At 36.0% G+C, this 19,813-nt stretch overlaps 9 protein-coding genes across 9 annotated transcripts; 4 read left to right on the plus strand and 5 right to left on the minus strand.

Annotated features, from left to right (window-relative positions):
• Positions 1-29: 29 nt before the first annotated feature.
• Positions 30-3,417, minus strand: C9374_003704 (uncharacterized protein; the record flags this gene model as incomplete). The annotated part of the gene is made up of 2 exons (XM_044693262.1): positions 30-883; positions 927-3,417. The coding sequence occupies 2 exons, from the start codon at positions 3,415-3,417 to the stop codon at positions 30-32; spliced, it is 3,345 nt and encodes a 1,114-aa protein (XP_044555834.1).
• Positions 3,418-3,628: 211 nt separating this feature from the next.
• Positions 3,629-4,455, plus strand: C9374_003705 (uncharacterized protein; the record flags this gene model as incomplete). Its single annotated transcript, XM_044693263.1, has 4 exons — positions 3,629-3,811; positions 3,951-4,048; positions 4,111-4,152; positions 4,200-4,455. The coding sequence occupies 4 exons, from the start codon at positions 3,629-3,631 to the stop codon at positions 4,453-4,455; spliced, it is 579 nt and encodes a 192-aa protein (XP_044555835.1).
• Positions 4,456-4,509: 54 nt separating this feature from the next.
• C9374_003706 (uncharacterized protein) lies at positions 4,510-5,453 on the minus strand (the record flags this gene model as incomplete). The annotated part of the gene is made up of 2 exons (XM_044693264.1): positions 4,510-5,262; positions 5,322-5,453. 2 exons carry the CDS (start codon positions 5,451-5,453, stop codon positions 4,510-4,512), a joined length of 885 nt encoding a protein of 294 aa, XP_044555836.1.
• Positions 5,454-6,098: 645 nt separating this feature from the next.
• On the minus strand, positions 6,099-7,156 carry C9374_003707 (uncharacterized protein; the record flags this gene model as incomplete). The annotated part of the gene is made up of 2 exons (XM_044693265.1): positions 6,099-6,129; positions 6,198-7,156. The coding sequence occupies 2 exons, from the start codon at positions 7,154-7,156 to the stop codon at positions 6,099-6,101; spliced, it is 990 nt and encodes a 329-aa protein (XP_044555837.1).
• A 324-nt stretch (positions 7,157-7,480) lies between these two features.
• Positions 7,481-10,572, plus strand: C9374_003708 (uncharacterized protein; the record flags this gene model as incomplete). Its single annotated transcript, XM_044693266.1, has 5 exons — positions 7,481-7,862; positions 7,969-8,288; positions 8,353-8,411; positions 8,458-9,832; positions 9,994-10,572. 5 exons carry the CDS (start codon positions 7,481-7,483, stop codon positions 10,570-10,572), a joined length of 2,715 nt encoding a protein of 904 aa, XP_044555838.1.
• Positions 10,573-10,611: 39 nt separating this feature from the next.
• Positions 10,612-13,936, minus strand: C9374_003709 (uncharacterized protein; the record flags this gene model as incomplete). The annotated part of the gene is made up of 3 exons (XM_044693267.1): positions 10,612-13,423; positions 13,467-13,621; positions 13,676-13,936. 3 exons carry the CDS (start codon positions 13,934-13,936, stop codon positions 10,612-10,614), a joined length of 3,228 nt encoding a protein of 1,075 aa, XP_044555839.1.
• A 222-nt stretch (positions 13,937-14,158) lies between these two features.
• Positions 14,159-14,581, plus strand: C9374_003710 (uncharacterized protein; the record flags this gene model as incomplete). Its single annotated transcript, XM_044693269.1, has 1 exon — positions 14,159-14,581. The coding sequence occupies one exon, from the start codon at positions 14,159-14,161 to the stop codon at positions 14,579-14,581; it is 423 nt and encodes a 140-aa protein (XP_044555840.1).
• Positions 14,582-14,730: 149 nt separating this feature from the next.
• C9374_003711 (uncharacterized protein) lies at positions 14,731-18,074 on the minus strand (the record flags this gene model as incomplete). Its single annotated transcript, XM_044693270.1, has 2 exons — positions 14,731-16,162; positions 16,213-18,074. 2 exons carry the CDS (start codon positions 18,072-18,074, stop codon positions 14,731-14,733), a joined length of 3,294 nt encoding a protein of 1,097 aa, XP_044555841.1.
• A 274-nt stretch (positions 18,075-18,348) lies between these two features.
• On the plus strand, positions 18,349-19,755 carry C9374_003712 (uncharacterized protein; the record flags this gene model as incomplete). Its single annotated transcript, XM_044693271.1, has 1 exon — positions 18,349-19,755. The coding sequence occupies one exon, from the start codon at positions 18,349-18,351 to the stop codon at positions 19,753-19,755; it is 1,407 nt and encodes a 468-aa protein (XP_044555842.1).
• Positions 19,756-19,813: the final 58 nt, after the last annotated feature.

The raw sequence follows: 19,813 nt of genomic DNA on the forward strand, positions 1-19,813 counted from the left end.
GCTTTTGTGTGTGAGAGAAACCAAATAATTTACAGAAAAGGTTTTTTGGTTGGGGATTTGTAAGCGTTGAGGAATTGTCTGTAATCATCTGATGCAAGTTGCTCCTTTTTCTTTTTTGTTCTTACTAAGGGAGCACTTTGACGGCCATAAAAAGAGATTGGAGAGCGGGTGTTGGGATTGTTGTTTTGAGGGTAGAGTCTTGGAAGATTTTTGGTGAGAGAATTGTTTTGAATGATGCTATTGTTCATTCCAGAGATCATTTCAGAGAGGTGTACATCCGAATTGTCATCATCAAGCTCCACTAAACATGTACCTACTGATTCAGACCTTCTGTTGATACCATAAGGAAATTCAGTTCTGTTGGCAACTATTGATTCGTTTTTGGAAGATGAAGATGTGGATGGGGTATTTTCTCTCATAGGTGACGTCGACCTTGCAAAGGTTGAGGGGAGTATTCTAAAAATGTTTGCCTTATTCCGTAATTCGTTCTCTAAGCCTACAACCTGATCAATCGTAGAGATGCTGAGAGGAACTTGGCCCTTACCCAAACTAAAGTTTGTTAATTGTTGAGCAATGTGAACAACCTTTCCCCATCGCTCTTGCCTCTCTCTTACAAGTTCATTTTTCTTAGCTTTTATCCTTGTGAAGTTCGTCTTTTCCATATCCGTGAGCTCACAAGACTGTTCTATATCGCCAATCAATTCATCCAACAAGTCATTTTGCTCTTCTATTGTATCAAACGCTGAGTTTAATTCTCGTGGAACGGCAATGCTTGGAGCCATAAAGGATTCTTTGCTTGTATCTGTTGAAAAACAGCTGATATCTGTTTGAACCATTCTTTCACAAGAAACAAATTGTTTTCGTCGTCTTTCCAGAGATACGTCTGAAGTGGTTAATACAATTAATGTTTCTTTCGTTCAACTCACCTATTCCAAACTCAGAAATCATGTCAATATTTGGTGTGCTTTTAAATTTTTTGAGGGCTGTTCTTCGTACGTAGCTGTCCCACTTGTGGAGCTTTTTAGAAAACGTAGAATCTATTGCTCCTGCTTCTGCTACAGCTGTTTGTAATTGTTCCACTGCGTCAATGTCGATGATTTGATTCAATTCAGCTTTTTCATTGTTGGGCCAGTGTTTGAGTTGATTTCTAAAATGCCCAAAGTGTTCCTTGATACGACTGACCTTTTGTTTGTCTTCTTTTTGTGTTGAAGGGCTTTCAACAGCTACAGGATTTGTTACTTCATTTTCTAGTAATTGAGAAGAAGTATTTTTCCTGTGAAGTCTATCGGCTTTGGAATATCTTCGGATTTGCTCAGTTAAATTCTTAATTTGTATTCTCAGCATGGTATTGGTATCCATTTCTTCTTTCAACATTTCTCTAAACTTGTCCAGCTCATCAAGAGCAGCTTCTCGTTTTTGTCTAACTTGCTTAAGCTTTATAATGATCGCCTTAAGCTTTTCAGTTCTATCTTTCAGAGCAGCTTTTAGCAACCTATTTTGTTTTTTGTGACCTGACAACTCGTTTTCCAATTTAACGTATTGATATTGAGACTTATCCTTTTGACTGAAAGACTCATCTTTTAACAGCGCCTCTTCATCAGTGTTTGATTCAAACGAGTCTCTGGTTGATTTCTGAGCACTTCTTAAGAATTTCACACGTTTCTGGTCTAAGATATTAATTTGAAAAGGTTGTACGTCTTTAACAGGCTTCTTTGGGATGTTTTCAGATTTCTTTTGTGGAATTGGTTTAACTTTTCTCTCTTCATCTGAATTATCTTCGTCGTCACTGCTGTGCTGATCCTTGTTTCCGTGATGGCTGTAATATGGTTTTGCCGTTGTCAATTGTGGCCTTGGCTCTATGCTCACTCCTTTTGAGTGGTGGAGTACAAGGTATTTTTTCGGTTTTTCCTTGGTTGCTACTGTTGTAGCAGACAACTCTCGCTTAAGGGCGTGAGATTTTGTGGACTTTTTGGCTTCCTTTGTCTTTTTCTTTTTTTCGTTGGATAGCTCATGAATAAGCGTTTGCTTCTCTTCTTCATATGTTTTTTTCATAATTTCAATGGTGGTGTTTCTATCTTGCACTAAAGATTCTAATTTTTGCTTCCAAAGTTGCATTTCTTTTAGTTTTTGGTTTTCCATAATTTTCTTTTCCTTTCCAAACGTAATTCTCACTGTTTTTAAGAGATCTTGTGCTTTCTTTCGTTCCTCTTCGAGTAAAGACGAAAAGTCAGCAATTAACGAGCCTCCCATTGTGGATAAGAGCATGATGTCGTCACTAAAACTTTTCTTTTGTTCCAACTTTTCAATTATGCTCATCTTCAGCTTTTGAAATTCATTTACATAAACTTCATTCATTTTCGCAATTAAATTTAATCTTCCTTCAAGCTGCTCTTTGAGGTTGCGTATTTCAAATGCTTGTCTTCTATTCTCATTTAAACTTTCATAATATTTATCTCTTGTAACGTCAATAATTAGCTCTTCCTCCTCCGTGAAGGCTCGTTTTTCAGCCCTAAGTGCTAACAGCTCGGCACACATATTTTCAAGCTCTTTTTGAGCAATGTCTGAGCCGTTAACTTCCATTGGATCGCTTTCTTCTTCTCCAGGCAATGGATCCTCTTGCCCCTCAATATACATGTAATCAGAATAAAATATAGACTTTACAATGCTTCTCAGTCGAGGTTTGAGACGTTTGGGACCAAAATCAATCAAAGGTTTTACAGTGTTTCCTTTTTTTACAGGAAAATATAATACGCTTAATATATGCTTAATTGTTTCTTCCACTCTAGCATCCATAGACGTGACAACCTTATCCCTATAATTTTTTACCTTTCGTAAAATAAATCCTTCCACACTATTCTGTTCTTCTTCCTCTTCCTGTTGTTTTTGCTCATCCAGTTTTGCTTGGATTGCATTTCTCACCACTTCCAATCTCTTATTTTCTTGCGCACGGATGAGTATTTCATTCCAATTTAAATTCTTATAGTTTGTCAAAAAGAATAAAAGTTCAATAGGCTCAATTTGATGGAGGGTTTTTCGATTTAAATGTCCAACGTATAAATCTTCATACATGTTCCTCACTTTAGCTTCAGCCTCTTTAGAGATGTATTTTTTATCCATCTCGCTTCTCAACATGAATGCGTCATTCTTTTCAAATATGTTCTCATTATTGAATAGTTGTAGAATTTTGTCCAGTTCCTCGTTTTCTTTTTCAATCATTTCTTGAGTTTTTTCTCTATTTTCATCATCCGAAAGCGAGAGATCATCGTCTTCTCCAATGTCATCTTCGTCTTCAATATCCGAAAAGGCCTCTTCATCCTCTTCTTCATGATCTGTATTGTTGAGTTGTTGTTGATTGGTTGCTGATGAAGTTGAGCCGTATTCCAACAGAACCTTCGGAACCGAAACCGACAAGCTCATTTTGTTATTTTTTGAAGTTAAACTGTAGAACGTGTGGGCGCGGCTAGTCCTTCATCTCCATCTCGGTTCCGAAACTGTGCCAATCATTGCGAGCTGGTCATTTTTGTTTCAATCGCATTCATTGACAAGATGAAATTATGTCAGTGCTTTCATCACCCAAAAACCAAAAATAATCACTCGAAATGTCATGAATGCTTCATCACTTTAAAAAATGTCCTTCGATGATGACAAACCCCATCATAGAACTTTACGACAATTACTCGCTAAACAAAATAAATACCCCAGTCTTGACAGAAGTCCACTTGTTGCGGCAGCACAATCGGGCGAGCTGAACACGGTAAAATCTTTGATTGAGAGTGGGCAATGTAATATCAACGAAACCATCGACAAGGGGGTATGTTCCGAGAGTGAGATCACTAATCATGATGATCGCAAAAATGATTTTGAAAAACTAAATTCATTTTTTTAATGATCAATTTGTGAACCATTCAATTAATTGTTGGACTACACTAATAATTAAATGACACACAAAGCGAGTAAATGCATTGATGATTGCCATTCACAAGCACAATAACGATATTGTTAGATATTTACTGAACATGGGAGCAGATTATGATTACATTAATCAACCGTATGTACAAAACTTTGAATACTAGATCATTAAATCGTGATTCATTGAATATCCATTGACAGACCTTATTGCGACACTGCATTGCATTGGGCTGCTTATTACAGGTAAGTCTTTTTGTTGACCTCATGTTATCAAACGTTGTTTTTGTTAGAAATCCACAGGCAACCAAAATGCTTCTTGAAAAAAACGCTGTTTGGGACATTGTAAATCATAGTGGAGTGACACCTTTAATGGACGCACAAAATCATTGTAAAGAATCGCAGGCTTTAATTGAAAGTTATTCAAAGTTGAGCGCAGCAGCGCGAGCAAGAATTGTAAAATTCCAACACGCCATGAAAAACAATCCGAATATTGACTTGATCATTATCACAAACGACCTTTGTGACTATGCGGCCGACAAAGATTAAGCAAAGAATTATATCAATCCTCCTGACCAGTAAACTTGGTTTGTATTCTTTTGGTTACTTCTTTTTTTCAATATAAGAATCTCGCAATGACTGCAAACAAACTTCTTGATCAGCCTTTCTCAAGACCATGGAAGCCCAGGCATTTCCTGTTTCCTTAATGTGAGCTTTAAAAGTGGTAACCGTTTCGAAATACTCGAATGTGCCTGTTGGGTCCTGGTACTTTAGTCTTCCTTCAGCTATTGTTGCGTAATGGGGTCTAGAACCTTTGAACACAACTACATCTCCTTGATTGAGAAAACCTCCTTTAACTAGATCTCCAATCGTTACTCTAACATTTCTTGACGTTCCTATTTTTTGCTCGTTTGTGGGCTGCTGTTGAGAATCATGTTGACTTGCCTGGTTCATTTGACGTAGATATTGCTCCCTTATTTCTTTCAGTCTCGTTTCTACAACCCGATTTTTAATCTTTTCAACCTTGAAAAAGGCATTCCACATCTTGGGTTTTCGTACGACCGAATAGGACTCCTCAATCCTTCTCATGAGAGGTTTCAAAAGAGTGAAAATTTCAGTTTTGTTCGTTTTAGGATCAGTGAATGCAATGGTTCCTTTGTTGCCTATCTTCATATTCACCACTATTTCATCGTTTTTATAAGCAATGTCGTCGCCAACTTTGAGGATACCTGAATCAAAGAGCTTAGCAAGATTTACCTTAAGCCCTTTTGCCATTGGCTCATCCAGCTGCTGTTTCTTTTTCTTCAGAACGGAACCTTCCTGTTTCTCGTTGTTTTTTCGTTTTAGAACTGATTTCTATTAAAAAGGAAAATTAGACCACGACTTTGATCCTCTATGCAAAAAACAGCACTTACATGTGGTTTCGAATTTTGTCCACGCTTTTGCACAGTCCATGCTGTACTGTCTATCGAACCGTTATCCTTTACGTAAAGATCAAAGTAAAGTCTATTGAAATAGCTTAACTCTTTTCTCTCATCAGCACACATAATTTTTTGATCAAATACAACAACATCCATACTGTCTTGAAAACTCTATACTCCGAAACGATAAAAATTACATCAAACACAATAACGCATGTACAATAGAAATTCTACCTAATCTTGACCACTAGTATCACCTCCTGTTGTTTAATGAAAGCAATCACGGAGGAGCTGAAGTATGTTCTAATATTTTTTTGCCTTATGTTCTATAAGAGGGGCAAAATCAAGAAGAGCACGGGTGATGTATCCCTTGTAGAAAACCTAATTGTTCGATTCAAGTAGAGACACAAGACGCATCACCCATGTTTTTCTGTTTGGGAGCTTTTTTGGGATGCTAACTCTAGCCCGTTGCTTTTTTCCAATTTTCTCAATATTTCAATAAAGGCATCTCCAATACTAACGATTCTCATAGTGAGCAACATTCTGAGTAACACTTCTAACACTCTACAATCCGTGTCCATAAGCAACCTAGAGCGGAATATGATGCTACCAGCGACCTAGCATAAGAGATTCAACTCTGTGCAGTTTACTGAGTAGTTGCTCTGAATTTTGAGAATCTCTTTGTTGTAATTGATTAATATTGGAAAGTTACTGTTCTCAACAATTGGCGGATGATTGCAAAGGGTTTAAATCAACCGTTCTCAATTCTCATCATTGGAAGATTTGAACTCTCTTATTTCCACTGTTTCATTAGATGAAAGTCATCACCTTTAGTATATTCATATTCTACCGACATTGCCAACTACATACCTGTCACACACATACAGCTCTCCACTTTCTTCATTCAGACACATACTATTGGGGTCACAAAATTGTTTGTTTGACTGTCCACTGCTTCCAAAAGATTTAACAAGTTCTCCTTCAAAGGTAAAGACACAAATTCTACAATTACTAGAATTGCACACAATGAGATGTTGAGAAACCTTGTCTACAAGGACACAATAAGGGAAATGAAATTCTCCAAAATTATGTCCTCTCTTTCCAAATGTCTTAATGGTGTGCCATTGTCCCTTATCATTCTTTCTCAACATGTGAATTCGATGTGATGGATGCGTTTCGGAAAGAATCATATCACCGTGAGGAGAAAAGTCAATTCCTGATAATTTCAAGTTCTTTTCACTTAATTCAATTCTCTGATGAAACAATCCAGTCTTGGCATTAAGCACCAAAATGGAATGTTGTCTTTGGTCACAAACATAGACATGATTAGGTTCATTCAAAGAGTGTGAATACAATACTGTGAGGCATCCGTACGTCTTACAGTCTTGAAATTTCCACATAAAATCATTCATTCCATCATCTTGTCGTTTTTCATTCAATAACTTTCCTAATTCATACTTTGCCACTCCGTTGTCACTTGCTACAATCAAAGCATCTCGTCGTGTGTGAGGTCCATCAAAATTTTCTTCAACACACATGTACCACAGTGAATCCACAGGAGAAGGTATTGAAGCTTTAAAATTTTTTGTGTTTAAATCAAAAACATGAATCAATTGTTGATCTCCATCGTTGACAAGAATACATTCATGATGATAGGAGATTTTAATATCAATTGGAAAACTGAAACTTCTACTTGTTTTTGAATGGGACACTGTTGAGAATGGTGTTGTATTAAGTGATGACACAAATTCAAAGTCCAATGAGAATCCTTTCGATTTCAATCTTTGAGGTTTCACATTTCTCATCTTATCTTTGAGTTTAACAAACATTGTAGGTGTGCTCAACAACGGATAGTCCAATACTAGAATGACATGTCCGTATGAATTACAATATGGAGTTTCCTTCGATTCGAAAAGAAGAACATCGCGTGGTGGACATTTCATCGAACGTGTCGCGTTGTTGAATAACCCAATACTCATGATTCAAAGAATTTGATATAGAGAGGATGAAACTGCGAGCAGGCAAATGTTGTGACGAGAAAAAACGTGTTGAAAGCAGTTGTAGTAATTTTTTTGTCGTTTGTGGGCTACATGACCGAACGGTTGTGCCCAAAGCGGCGCAGTCATGACCCTGTAATGTCAACTTTCAAAAAAATGTCAGCAACTCCCTCCACACCGCAAGACGAGGGCAATGACCCGTCATCAGCCTTCATCAACATCAGCTCTTCTTCTTCTGCTTGTACTTTCCATCATTCCGAACTCTCTCCACAACACAATTCTTCAAAATCCATTAACAATGAATTATGTGAACAAATTGTGATTGATCTTTCACTACTCGATACCTTTCGATTTTCAGAACCTGCGTTCATCAACAAGATACTTCATGAATTTAAATCGGGAAAGAAATTGAAATGTATTTTAGAAAAGAAAAAAACAAATTCTCTCACGCCACCAAAAGAATATTATTTTGTATTGGATGATGATGAAACATTTGTAGAGGTGAAGGATTCAAGAAAGAAGGAATCGAAATTACATAGTATGTATTTGTATGATGATGATGATCATGTTCTGAGTGTGTGACTTTTTTGATGGCCATCATACTTGTTGTTTCAATAATGTCATCCATCAACAATGGAAACCAGTCTTTTTGAGAGACATCAAACAACTCTTTGCAACAGAAGCCACCGTCAAAGGAGCCAAAGCTCTTGGTGTGACCAAACTATTTTCAAAAAAGACATCTCCTTCAGATTCAGGCTCTGGATTTGTTATTGTCTTTGGACAGAAAGAGGATCAAGTGACAGTTTACTGTGACTCGAATAGCGAGTTTAATGAATGTATTTGTGTATTTAATTATTTGATCAGAGAATCAAGAATTAGTTATGATCGGGATCCTACCAAATTGTTGATTCTAAAACATTGGATGAAAGCAGATGCCAATAATGATGGACAATTAGATTACAAGGTTTGTAGCCGTACGATGTTGTTCTTTGAAACTAGTTACGAACATGAATTGACCAATTTCATAGGAAGTTGTCAAACTATGTCAAAAATTGAACATTGACATGTCTAGCAAATCCATGAAACAGTAAGTGTTCACACAACAAGTTCATTCATCAACACAACTCTTTTAGAAAATACAAACAATTTGACACTGACGGAAGTGGATACATTGAATATCAAGAATTTGTAGAATTTTACAAATCCATGATGAGACGACCTGAAATTGAAAGTACAATTTTCGCAAAATATTCAAAGAAACATCAATTGGTCTTGGCTCCTCAATTTTTTGAATTTATTCAAAGTCAACAAGAAGAAGATGATATTAAAACTGAACAAGATGCAGAGAAATTAATGCTTCAACATGGAGCTATCAAAACAGATATGGGACTTGGATTGACAAGTTATGACTTTACAAGATTTTTATTTTCTTCATCCAATTCAATTCTAAAATCAGATTTTAAAAAATTACATCAAGACATGACACTTCCATTATCTCACTATTACATTTCTTCGTCACACAATACGTATCTGACAGGACATCAACTCAAAGGTGAAAGTTCTGTTGAAAAATATAAGGAAGTATTACTTACTGGCTGTCGATGCGTAGAATTAGATTGTTGGGATGGAAAAGAAGAACCTATCATTTTCCATGGTCACACTCTTGTCAGTAAGATTAAATTCCGAGATGTCATTCAAACCATTGCTGAAAATGCTTTCAAAGCATCTGAATATCCAGTCATTCTCAGTTTAGAAGTCCATTGTAGTGAACCTCAACAAGAAATGATGGCTAAAATAATGGTTCAAATCTTTGGAGATGCACTCTATTTACCACCTCCTGAAAGTATTACAAGTTATCCTTCTCCTCATGAATTGAGAAGAAAAATTCTATTGAAAGGAAAGAGATTAGTCAGTGGAAGTGATGATGACGATGAGGGAGGTGATTCTGATGACGATGAAGAAGATTCAGCCACAACTACTACTACCACGACGACGACAACGACCACGACCAATTCCACTGAACCAAGCACTCCTTCCTCTTCCAAAGAAAAACCATCTTCGAAAAAGGAGAAGGACTCGAAAACCAAAAAAAAAGTAGCCAAAGCATTGTCAGATATTATTGCATTGTGTGCTGTTTCATTTAAGGGAGAGTTTGCTGAGCCATGTTGGAAAATGCATAGTTTTTCAGAAGGAAAATTAGAAAAACTTCTCAAAAAAGATCCAGAAGCAATTATCAAATATAACAAGAATCACATTTCGAGAATTTATCCCAAGGGCACAAGAATTTCTTCCAGTAATTATAATCCAATGATTGGGTGGGCATTGGGATGTCAAATGGTTGCTCTCAATTATCAAACCTATGACGAGCATATGAGATTTAATGAAGTCATGTTTGAAGAAAATGGAAAATGTGGATATGTGTTGAAACCTGATTTTTTGAGATTGGAGGGTGTACAAGCAAGTCCATTTGCTGTAGGTTCTTCTCCAGTACTATCGATTGTTTTCTCTGTAAGTTTGATTTGATAACAAGACGTGTTGAAAGAATGAATTTCAATGATGACTTTCGAATGAATTTCAATGATGACTTTCGAATTTAATGATGACCATTCAACGACACAACGATGAATACATGGATTATGGATTGTATTGATATTATGATCATTCAACAGATTGTATGTGGTGAACAATTACCAAAACCTGGAATGGCTGATCGAGGTGAAATTGTAGATCCGTTTGTTCGACTTCAAGTCTTGGGAATTCCACAAGATGAATATGATGAAAAATCAGAGAGTGTGACCGACAATGGATTTAATCCAGTATTCAATAAGCGCTTTGCATTCAATATTACTTGTCCTGAGCTTGCAGTCATTCGTATTTCTGTTTATGACAAGAATAGAACGGCCGATGAATTTTTGTGTGAAAACTATCTGCCAGTTAAGAAATTAAAGAGAGGATGTCGAAGTATTCCAATGCTGGATCAGTATGCCAAGCCGATAGATGGTTGTGTTTTATTTGGAGAGCTTCGTATGAGAGAATTACGAAAGTCATTGAGCGACAAGTCATCAACCACTCCAACAACTCTCAGTGAAACAAAAATACCTTCTGAGCTTGATTCTAGCGTGACGAGTATTGGAAATGTGCCAACACCTGGTACACCAATTCAACCTCCTCAGTCAGACAAGAATCAACAGGTTTCTTTCTTTGACATGTTGGAAGAGGAATCAGCATCAAATAATCAACAACAATAATTTGTGAAAAATTATATTAAAACTATGTTTTATTCAAAATCAATACGTAAATTTGTAGTTCATTCTGAATTGACCAAATTTTGATGTTGATGATTGTTGAGCTAACCGATCCATTAACGAATCCAAAAACAAGGCACAATCTACAAACTCTTTTCTTGTGTGTGACATCAATTTGAACGACAACTCTGGAATGTCTTCTTCGTTGTTAAAACTATTGGCTTGCATTTGTCCTTTGAATTTTAAAATTAGTCCAAACATCTTGATAATAATGTCCATTACAGGTTTGGCTGATTGCCCAAGTAAGCATTGTTTGTGCAAAGACTCAACAAACTTGTTATGCAATATCAGTAGCTTTTCAATATTGAGATTATCGCTTGTTTTCTCTCGAAATAGTTCGTTAACAAAGTTGGAAAAACTTGATTCAATAACTTCAACAAAAATGAAGGTTTTGAATACGCTCACAAAGTGCTGAACTTCTTGTCTAAACATGTGGAGATAACGCATTTGTTGACTAATCGTTCGTTTTGAGTGTACTTTAAGATTAGACCAAATCTCATGCAGGGCCATATCCACAATTTTCAATTTCAACAACAATGAATGTACCTGCGAATACTTGTCCATAGCACTAGTAGTGAGAACAATATTCACTGGATATGTAACTTGATATCTCAAAACTATGTGATCCAATGAGTGAATAGTGTTTGGGTCAAAAATGGATTGTGTGGAATTAGGGTTGATATCAAAGAACAAATTAGATGTGAGCAAGTCATTGTCTTGTTCTGCATGATTAGAAATTTTGAATGCTTCCTTAAACGTTCTATTAATTATATATAGATCTGAATAGTTAATTCCTTTCTTCATACCATCATATATTAGATTAGCAAAGCAATCATGTAAATCTCCTGCCTTAAACAAAAAGTAGTTATTGATCGCACCAAGATGCTCGTTGATCTTATAGTCATGAAATAGCATCTTGATAAATATGCTATCCACCATTTGTTTTTGCTGATAGAAGAGTGATACCAGACTACGATTTTTCACTATTTCTATTGGAAGCTCTAGTATTGAAGAGCTGCTTTCTAAAAATCTTATAGCATCAAATTGATCTAGCTTGAGATTACCATTTGTCTCATCTTGCAATAAAACAGGTTCGGCAATAGGAATTTCATCGACCATCGTGTTTTCTGAGCGCACTTCATCATTGAGAGTGGTATCACTATTAGGATCATCCTTTTGTAAAGCTTGTTCAAATTCTGTAATGTTCATTTTCTTTCTATAGCTATCCAAAATGTCTCGTTTCATCTTGTCTTTGAGTTTTGTTTCCTCCTCTTGAAATCTATCCAAAACGTCTTCACCAAATTTTAGTTTTTCTTCCTGACTTTGTATCTTTTTTTCCAATTCTGATAATTGTCTGTGCATTTCCATCAATGACTCATTATGCTGAATAATTTGCAATCTAGAGCACAGAATTTCATATCTTTTCAAGTCTTTTTCGGTAAATAAAATACTAATATTCCGAATAGTATTAGTAACTGTGTCATTCAAAATAAAATGATAGGGATTACATCTTCGTATTGTATCAAGAGTATTTCCAATAAGAAATATATCATGAGCACATGACGTAATGGGAAGAGGAATATTTTGAGCCTCAATTTGAAAACTGTACCATGGCTCCTGCAAATTGTTGGTTGCCTTGACAAAAAATTCTCCATAATTGTCATCCATAATCTCACCACAAAATATCCATTGTTTTATCCATGCCAAGTAAGGTGTGACAGAGTAAGAAAAAAGGAGAAGTAAGATGTTCATCACTTCAGGAATACAGCTGGACTCTAAAAATTGAATCTTTTCGTATAGAACAGAGATTAGCTTTGCACCAGTAGGAATGCTTCTAATTCTGTTTGAGATATAGTGACCATTTAGTAATAGAGTATATTCATCATCTGGGTTTAGTTCTTGAATATCGCACTCAAAAATTTCGCATACAATGTTCAATCTCTGCCTTAGAGGATTGATGTGATGAATAACGTTTAGTAACGTCAGCCGACTTTTCTGATTGGAATAGTCTGTGACCAATCTCTGCAATATTTTGTGTAATTCCAAAACACATGATTTGTACCACTTTAAAATTTCAATAAGTCCAGCTCCACAGCTCTGTAAACACTTTCCAGTAAGAGTGATGTTGTTTTGGCAAAACTCTGCAACAACTTCAAGTCGTTTGTACATAGATCCAACTTGAGCAATTTGTTGAAGTAATTCACGCAATCCAAGAAAGGACAAAGTTTTCAATCGCACTGGTTGGACTTTGAAAATAAATTTTTTTGCATCCCAAACAAATACTCCTGAAGAAATTCCTTGAAAAAGTAGTAGACAGTCTTTGACAATGTCTTCTTCTCGCATTGTACGAGTATTTAACCCAAAACACATTCGTTCAAAATACTGTTTGTATTCGTCAAGCTTATCAGGTTTTAGTTCAGTAAAATAAATAGATCTCTTTTTTTTCTCAGGTGTTGAGTGCAGAATTGTTGTAAAGTCGCTTAAGGGCCTCTTGAGACTAGTGATATCTGTAGTCTGTGAAATATTATTTACATCAACAAAAGCGTTGGAAGTATGATTAGTAGGTATTACATTGAACTGGCTAGACCCAGAGTTACAGGTCAATAAATTAGGGAAAAATTCGGTTTGCATTTCCAAACTAAATTGAGAGTTAGAAAAACTAGGTGTTACGGAAAAGTGACTTGTAGTTGATGAAAAATCATATATAGAATTGTTTTCTTTTTGGGTTAAGCAAATCTCTCCTATTGGTATATTTTCACAAAGTATCAGTAATATGGATGTCACCGCCTCATTTCTGTAGACAAATTAGATCAAATTTAATATTCCAAAGTACGTACAAATAAATTAATTTGTCAAATAAAATTTCGAGACTAGCTGCCAGTGATTCCAAACCGTGCATCCTTAAATTACAAAGAAATGTATTGGCTCTATAATTCAGTTCTGCAGCCTTGGACGAAAATGAAGCCTCAGTATAATGCAGAGGAGGGGTATACTTTTTTAATTTTGAAAAATAAACAATCTATGAGGAAGCTAAATGAGTACGTACGTTGTCGTTCTTATCTAACAAATACGAAAAGCAATTCATTTTAATTTTCTTCAGCAGTTTCTCAGTCATTTCCGATGAATTGTTGGATGGCATTGTTGTTGTATGACTGTTTGAACCTGGATATGCAAATGATGGCATGGAAAAGGGATCTGATCCGTATGAGGAGATGACAGTACTACTAATTGATGATGATGAAGTTTTTGGTCCGAGTATGAGTGCTCGACAGAGCCTATCCAACATCTCGGAAACACTTTGCTGCATTTTTTGGCGCCTTTAATTATTTCCACAATCCGTAACACAACTAATCTTCCAAACTCACCAAACTCACCAAACTCACGCCACACATCAAAATAATTTCTTGGGCAATGCATGAATGGTTTTTGAAACGATATAAGCGCCGAAAGAAAAAGACAAGGGTTCTGGCACGAATCAAGATCGCTTGGCAGGCACCCTTGAAATCACCACATGTTCAAAGAAAAAAAAATGAGCAGCAACATTGGCATACCCATCAAGTTACTTCATGAAGCAGAATCACACATCATATCACTCGAAACAAAATCTGGTGAAATCTATCGAGGAAATTTAGTGGAAGCTGAAGATAGTATGAATGTTCAGCTTACCGATGTAACTGTAACACATAGAAACGGACAACAATCATCCATGAATACTGTTTACATACGAGGAAGTAAAATTCGGTTCTTTGTATTGCCAGATATTTTACAAAAAGCTCCGATGTTCAAGGTTGTTGACTCTGCTGTTAAAGGTCAAGGTAGAGGTTACGGATCACAAACTAAAGTTAATAGAGGATCGGGCGTCGGATTAGGATTTGGAGTTGGACGTGGACGGCTCCAAGCTAGAGGTGGCGGTAGAGGAGGTGGTGGTAGAGGCGGTGGACAAAATAGATAATAATATTACACGACTGTCTTCTTCTACTACTTGATATTGAATATTTTGCAATTGTTCTCATGACAGATTATTTATTTTACAATCATATTTACTACTAAGATTTAAAATATAATTTTTATTATGATCATCACAAATAGATTGTCATACAATTATTTAGTAGATTTTCGGGCTGTATTGGCTCCACTCGCTCCCTTTTTTGCGCTTTTTTCTTCATTCAGCCGTTCAAGCTCAATTCGTTTTTCTTCTTCCAGCTTTTGCTCCTTAAGAGACAGAACTTGTTTTTGAGTTTCAATGAATTTTTCTTTCATTATGGACGAACAAGTTTGAAGAGATCTTTCCACATTATCATTGACCACAACATCAAGCTTTTTCATTTCGTTGTCTCTTAGCTCTCTAAGCTGTTTAATCTTGGTTGCATTTTGTTGTTTCTCTCGAGCTAGTCTGTCTTTTCGTTCTGTTTCAGTCTCATTATTACTTTGGGCTTGTAGTTCAGCTCTGGGTGAGTTGTCAGTTGCAGAAAGTAGTTGCTTGAGTCGTTGTTTGATAAATTTCTCTCTTGCTACTAAGCCATTTTCTCCATGCTGGGGTGAGTTTGATTCCCATTCTTCTACTAATTGGTCAATTGCTTGTTTCTTTACATTAACTTCTTCATAAATAACATTGGGTGTTGTTGAAAAAATGTCCAGAGAGTATGTCAAGCAAGAAACTGAGCTATTCTCTGTACCCTCAATATATTGACTGCTTAGCACTTGAGGTTTGTCTTGCTTTGAAGGAATTCTGGCTTGGTCTTTTTTCGCTTTTTGATTGGTCACAGGTTTCTTAACAGCAGATGCTGGCTTTTTGGCGTTTTTGTCGTTTTTCTTTGGTGATTTGAGGTCTGTTGATTTCGATTCGTCAGCGTTCAATTCTTGCAGAGAGGTGGTCTCACTCTTTTCTTTGAGATACTGGAGAAACTCATTCTCGGCAACACTGACTCTATTAGATAAAATCTCCAGAGCTTTCTTCTCATCTATCGTGCAAACAATGTTGTAACTAATACTTTGCATTTTGGAGCTAGGGTAAACAACCAAGTTTGGTACCGTAATTACGCTTTCTGATTCAAAATTCTCAAACTCCAAAATGGAAACACTGTTCTCAAAGTTCTCTACCTTATTTACAATTACTTTAACTGGGGTGGCTTCGCTCAATTTCAATCTGAAGCAAATGTTTGCTTTTTCTCCAACATCTACTCTAAATCTGAAAAGTTCTCTCTCAGGATTAGTGTAGTATCGTCCTTTAATTGAAACTGGATAGCACGTTAGAGATTTTGCAGCCTCCAAATCAAAGACATCATTCTCAGAAATTGTTTCAAGTGTGTACTTTGTACTCTCTAGACTTCTGTTTGGACATGCAAAGCACACCAGTGAATATTGATGCGAGCAAGGGAGTAATTTAACAGGAAAAATTCTTCCGTTAATAGATTTCACAACAGACAAGTTTTCATTGTTGATAAGAACAAGATGTGTGAATGGAAGTATTGAAATATCGTCAACGAGTAGACGTGCACTAAAAACGCCCTCCTTATCAATATTAAAATGTTGACTTTTTCATGTGCATATTAATTCACACGAACAAACATATTCCTTACTTACATGTTCCAAATTTTCCATTCTTCCATTTCATGAGGAGGAGAGATCAGAGTATCTGTTCTTTGGATCGATTGACTTAATTTTGTCGAATATATGTCCTCTTGTTTTCCAAATACTAAATTTTTCTCGCTCAAAAACTCAATATATTGGTTCTCAATATTAGAAAACCGTATCTCATAGATGTCAAAATCGTCTTTACAGGGGAGGGTTAATGGAATAATGCTGTCGTAGCTACATATCGAGAATTCATGAATTACCTTACTGGGAGTCAGCTTTTTCCAATTACTAGCTTTTTTAACAACAATCCTTGGGCTGGACTGTTTTTCTCCAAGGACTCTAATAAATAATTTTGTGGTCTCAGTAATGTAGAATACAATTGGGCTTATTTGAGTAGCATGACTTCCAAGGGATGCTCTAACAGAGAAATTGGAAATTTCATGCAGTATATGTACTCCATCGAAATAATTTTGAAGATCTGTTATTTCGACCCAAAAATCTTTCATTCTTTTTTGAATTCTTCTATCCTGATAACAAAAACCTAGTTCTTCTTCAAAGTAGGCGTTCCAAACAGAAGCATTTTTGTATGAATACTTTCCATTCCAAGATACATCGTTTGAGACCACCTTCAAGATGGTTTCTCCCTTATACACTTTTACATCCTCCACTCGGTATAGATTATCTTTTCTTAACCCATATGATTCTACGTCAAGGTCTTTTCTACATGTCAGTAATAGAATCTTTTTCTTGGTATTGTCTCCATCAATAGGGGTATTGCATAAAAATTTCACTAAATCAAACGAATTCTTCCATTCTTGACATGACTTAAGCGAACATGTGATAGGAGAAATAATGTCAAGAGAGTTGGTACAACAGAGAGACTGAGACCCAAAATTGGAAAACAACGCAGAGAAGCACCATAAAGGATTAGAGAAGGCAAGATGCTCATTTCCAACAGAAATTGCAATGATTCCTTTTAAGAGAATAGAGGGCCAAAATTCATCATAAGGAGAAATCGGGAAAAGATTCTTGCCACTAATGTCATGAGGCAATTTGTCGTCGACAATCACAATACGATCTTTTCCTTTGAAAAACAGTTTTAAATAATATCTTCCCCAAGAGGATACTGTTGGTAGTTGACTGTTTTCTTTTTTTGGCCAAATTCTTTCCCACAAATATGAGCCGAAAGGAATATATTCTTTGCATTCCTCAATATGATAAAGAGCTGACACAAAGGCCTTTGTCCATTGCCCTTTGTTTGAGATGTCAAGAACCTGAGTATATTTTTCAAAATCTTCGATAATTAACTCCTCTTCGTCTGATGACTCCAAAGTAATAGGCGTAAATGACACTACCTCTGGTTCCTCAGCAACTTTTTTTTGTGGTTGTTTCTTTTTGTCGACAGGTTCAACCACTTGTTTTTGAGCATCTTCTTTCATTTTGTAAAATCTTCCAAAATAAGGATGTGATGGAAATAAATCTCGTGACATTCTGGGTTCCCATTTAGATTTCAATGATTTCCATTCCTTCACATTTTTAGTAAAATCTGTACAAGTGACAACATCGAATGAAATTTTGTTTGAATCTACTGCATGCACGTTTTTTAAAATCTCGTCCAAAGAAGACTCTTTCTTTTTGTTAGCATTATTTGTTGTAGGTCGCTTAGCATTAGTTCCCTCTTCTCCATATAATTGCTTGTCTCGTTCCATCAGCGCTTTTAATACTTCTTCATCCCACTCCGGAAACATCTTTTCCATATTTTCATTGTTACTATAAATCAGATCCGACAACAACGTAACCTCAACTTTCTCATTCTTTTTTCCTCCCTTTCCAGTCTTTCTGGAGGTTTGAGAGGGTGTTTTGGACATTTTTTAAATTTGTATTCATTTGAAGTATAATAATTGTAAATTTGATTGTTTCGCAAAAATGGCGCCAAAGCATTGGCCATTCAACATGTTGAACGTATCAGTGTTAATTGTTGGGTTGATGATATGGAAAAGAGCACCGGTTTGGTGTCGAACTCGGGTCATACGTAAATACAGACAGTCATTATGCAGGAAAATTGATGATTTTGTTGATTTTTTTTGAATTTAGACTAAGATGCACGAGTAATATTTGACAGCCAAAGGCCATCACAAAAAAATGTTGCTTCTGAGCATTCCATCGTATCAAGTCCGAAACGATTATGTCGTGTACAACATCAATGTGACTGTCAGTTCAACTGAAGTCTATACATCAAAAAAGAGATATTCCAATTTACGAGAGTTTCACACAAGTGTCGTTTGCACAATTCTAAGTAAAGACAAACAATCGTTGCTGAAATTTCCTTCAAAAATTGTGTTCGGAAACATGAAGAAGGATGTGATTGAAAAGAGACTTGTCCAATTGGAGAAATATTTACAGACTTTGGTATCCATCATTGATCAAGAAAATTTGAATGACCTGCGTGATGAAATTCTCAAGTTCTTTCATTCGGACGCTATTGAGAACTCACCCAAAAAGACATTTAGCATCGTTGAAAATTCACAAGAAGAAAAGTGTTATAAGGAAATGACACACTTGCAACTCTTGTTGAATGATTCGGAATGTTATTGGCTTCCATTTTGTGCACTTTTTCGACATGGAAGGCTAACAATTTCCAGTGTCACTGGTGGTAATTGCAAATTAGATCAAGATGCAGAGTCTGTGGTTCTTCAATCCATCTCTGAATTGAATGATTCACTTGGTCAGAACTCGTTTTATTCCAGATCACAAACCTTTGTTAATGGATTTGTATTGAAAATGCATAATATGGCTCTCAGTGTTGGTACATTGATCAAACTCTTACTGAATATGGAAGAAGAAGAAGAACAATCACAGTGCATTAACGATATCATTCATCAATGTACAGCATCTTTGGATGAAGCCACAGAGCTGAAAAATACTCTCACCAAAGACTTCTTTGAGCCAATGTGGAAAATAATTTCTAAAAGAAGTTTGGATGAAAAAACCTATAACGATATTTACCTTTCTCTTGTGCTTTTGGGAGTGAATGTAAAATTTAGATCTAATGATATTTTATTGACAGCGATCGATTTAAATAGTGATTTTTTCTCAAAAGCCATGGAGTACAATTCTGCATTTGTTAACAGAGCCACTGGTTATGAAGATGAATTTTCGTACATTAGTTTCGCACTGAATGACTCTATAGATCCTCAATCGAACGATGAACCTCAAAGTAAATATCAACATGTTGTGACCAATATATGGAACCAACTAGAAACAAGAAAAGAACGAGACAAGCAAGAAAAGCTTAAAGAACGATTCGAGATTGCAACGGAGGAGTGTGAAAAAAAGACAAGCTTTTTCATTTCTCTTTCTCAATTACTCATCAAAGTTGCAAAAAGTATGCTGTCACTCCAAAACAGAATTGACGATGAATCTCTCATCCTCAATGTTGTTCCTGAAATTAAGGAAAATTTGGAGGAACTTCAAGAATCTCTTCTACGGATACAGAAACGTTGTGATTCATTTATTGAACAACAAGAGTTGAAAGCAAAACAACATTAAAATTGTGTTGAACGTTTGACTCCATCAAATTGCAGCAGACAAGGAATCCATCAAAAAA

The sequence above is a fragment of the Naegleria lovaniensis genome (assembly GCF_003324165.1).
Source record: "Naegleria lovaniensis strain ATCC 30569 chromosome Unknown tig001, whole genome shotgun sequence".
Lineage (NCBI taxonomy): Eukaryota > Heterolobosea > Eutetramitea > Acrasida > Naegleriidae > Naegleria > Naegleria lovaniensis.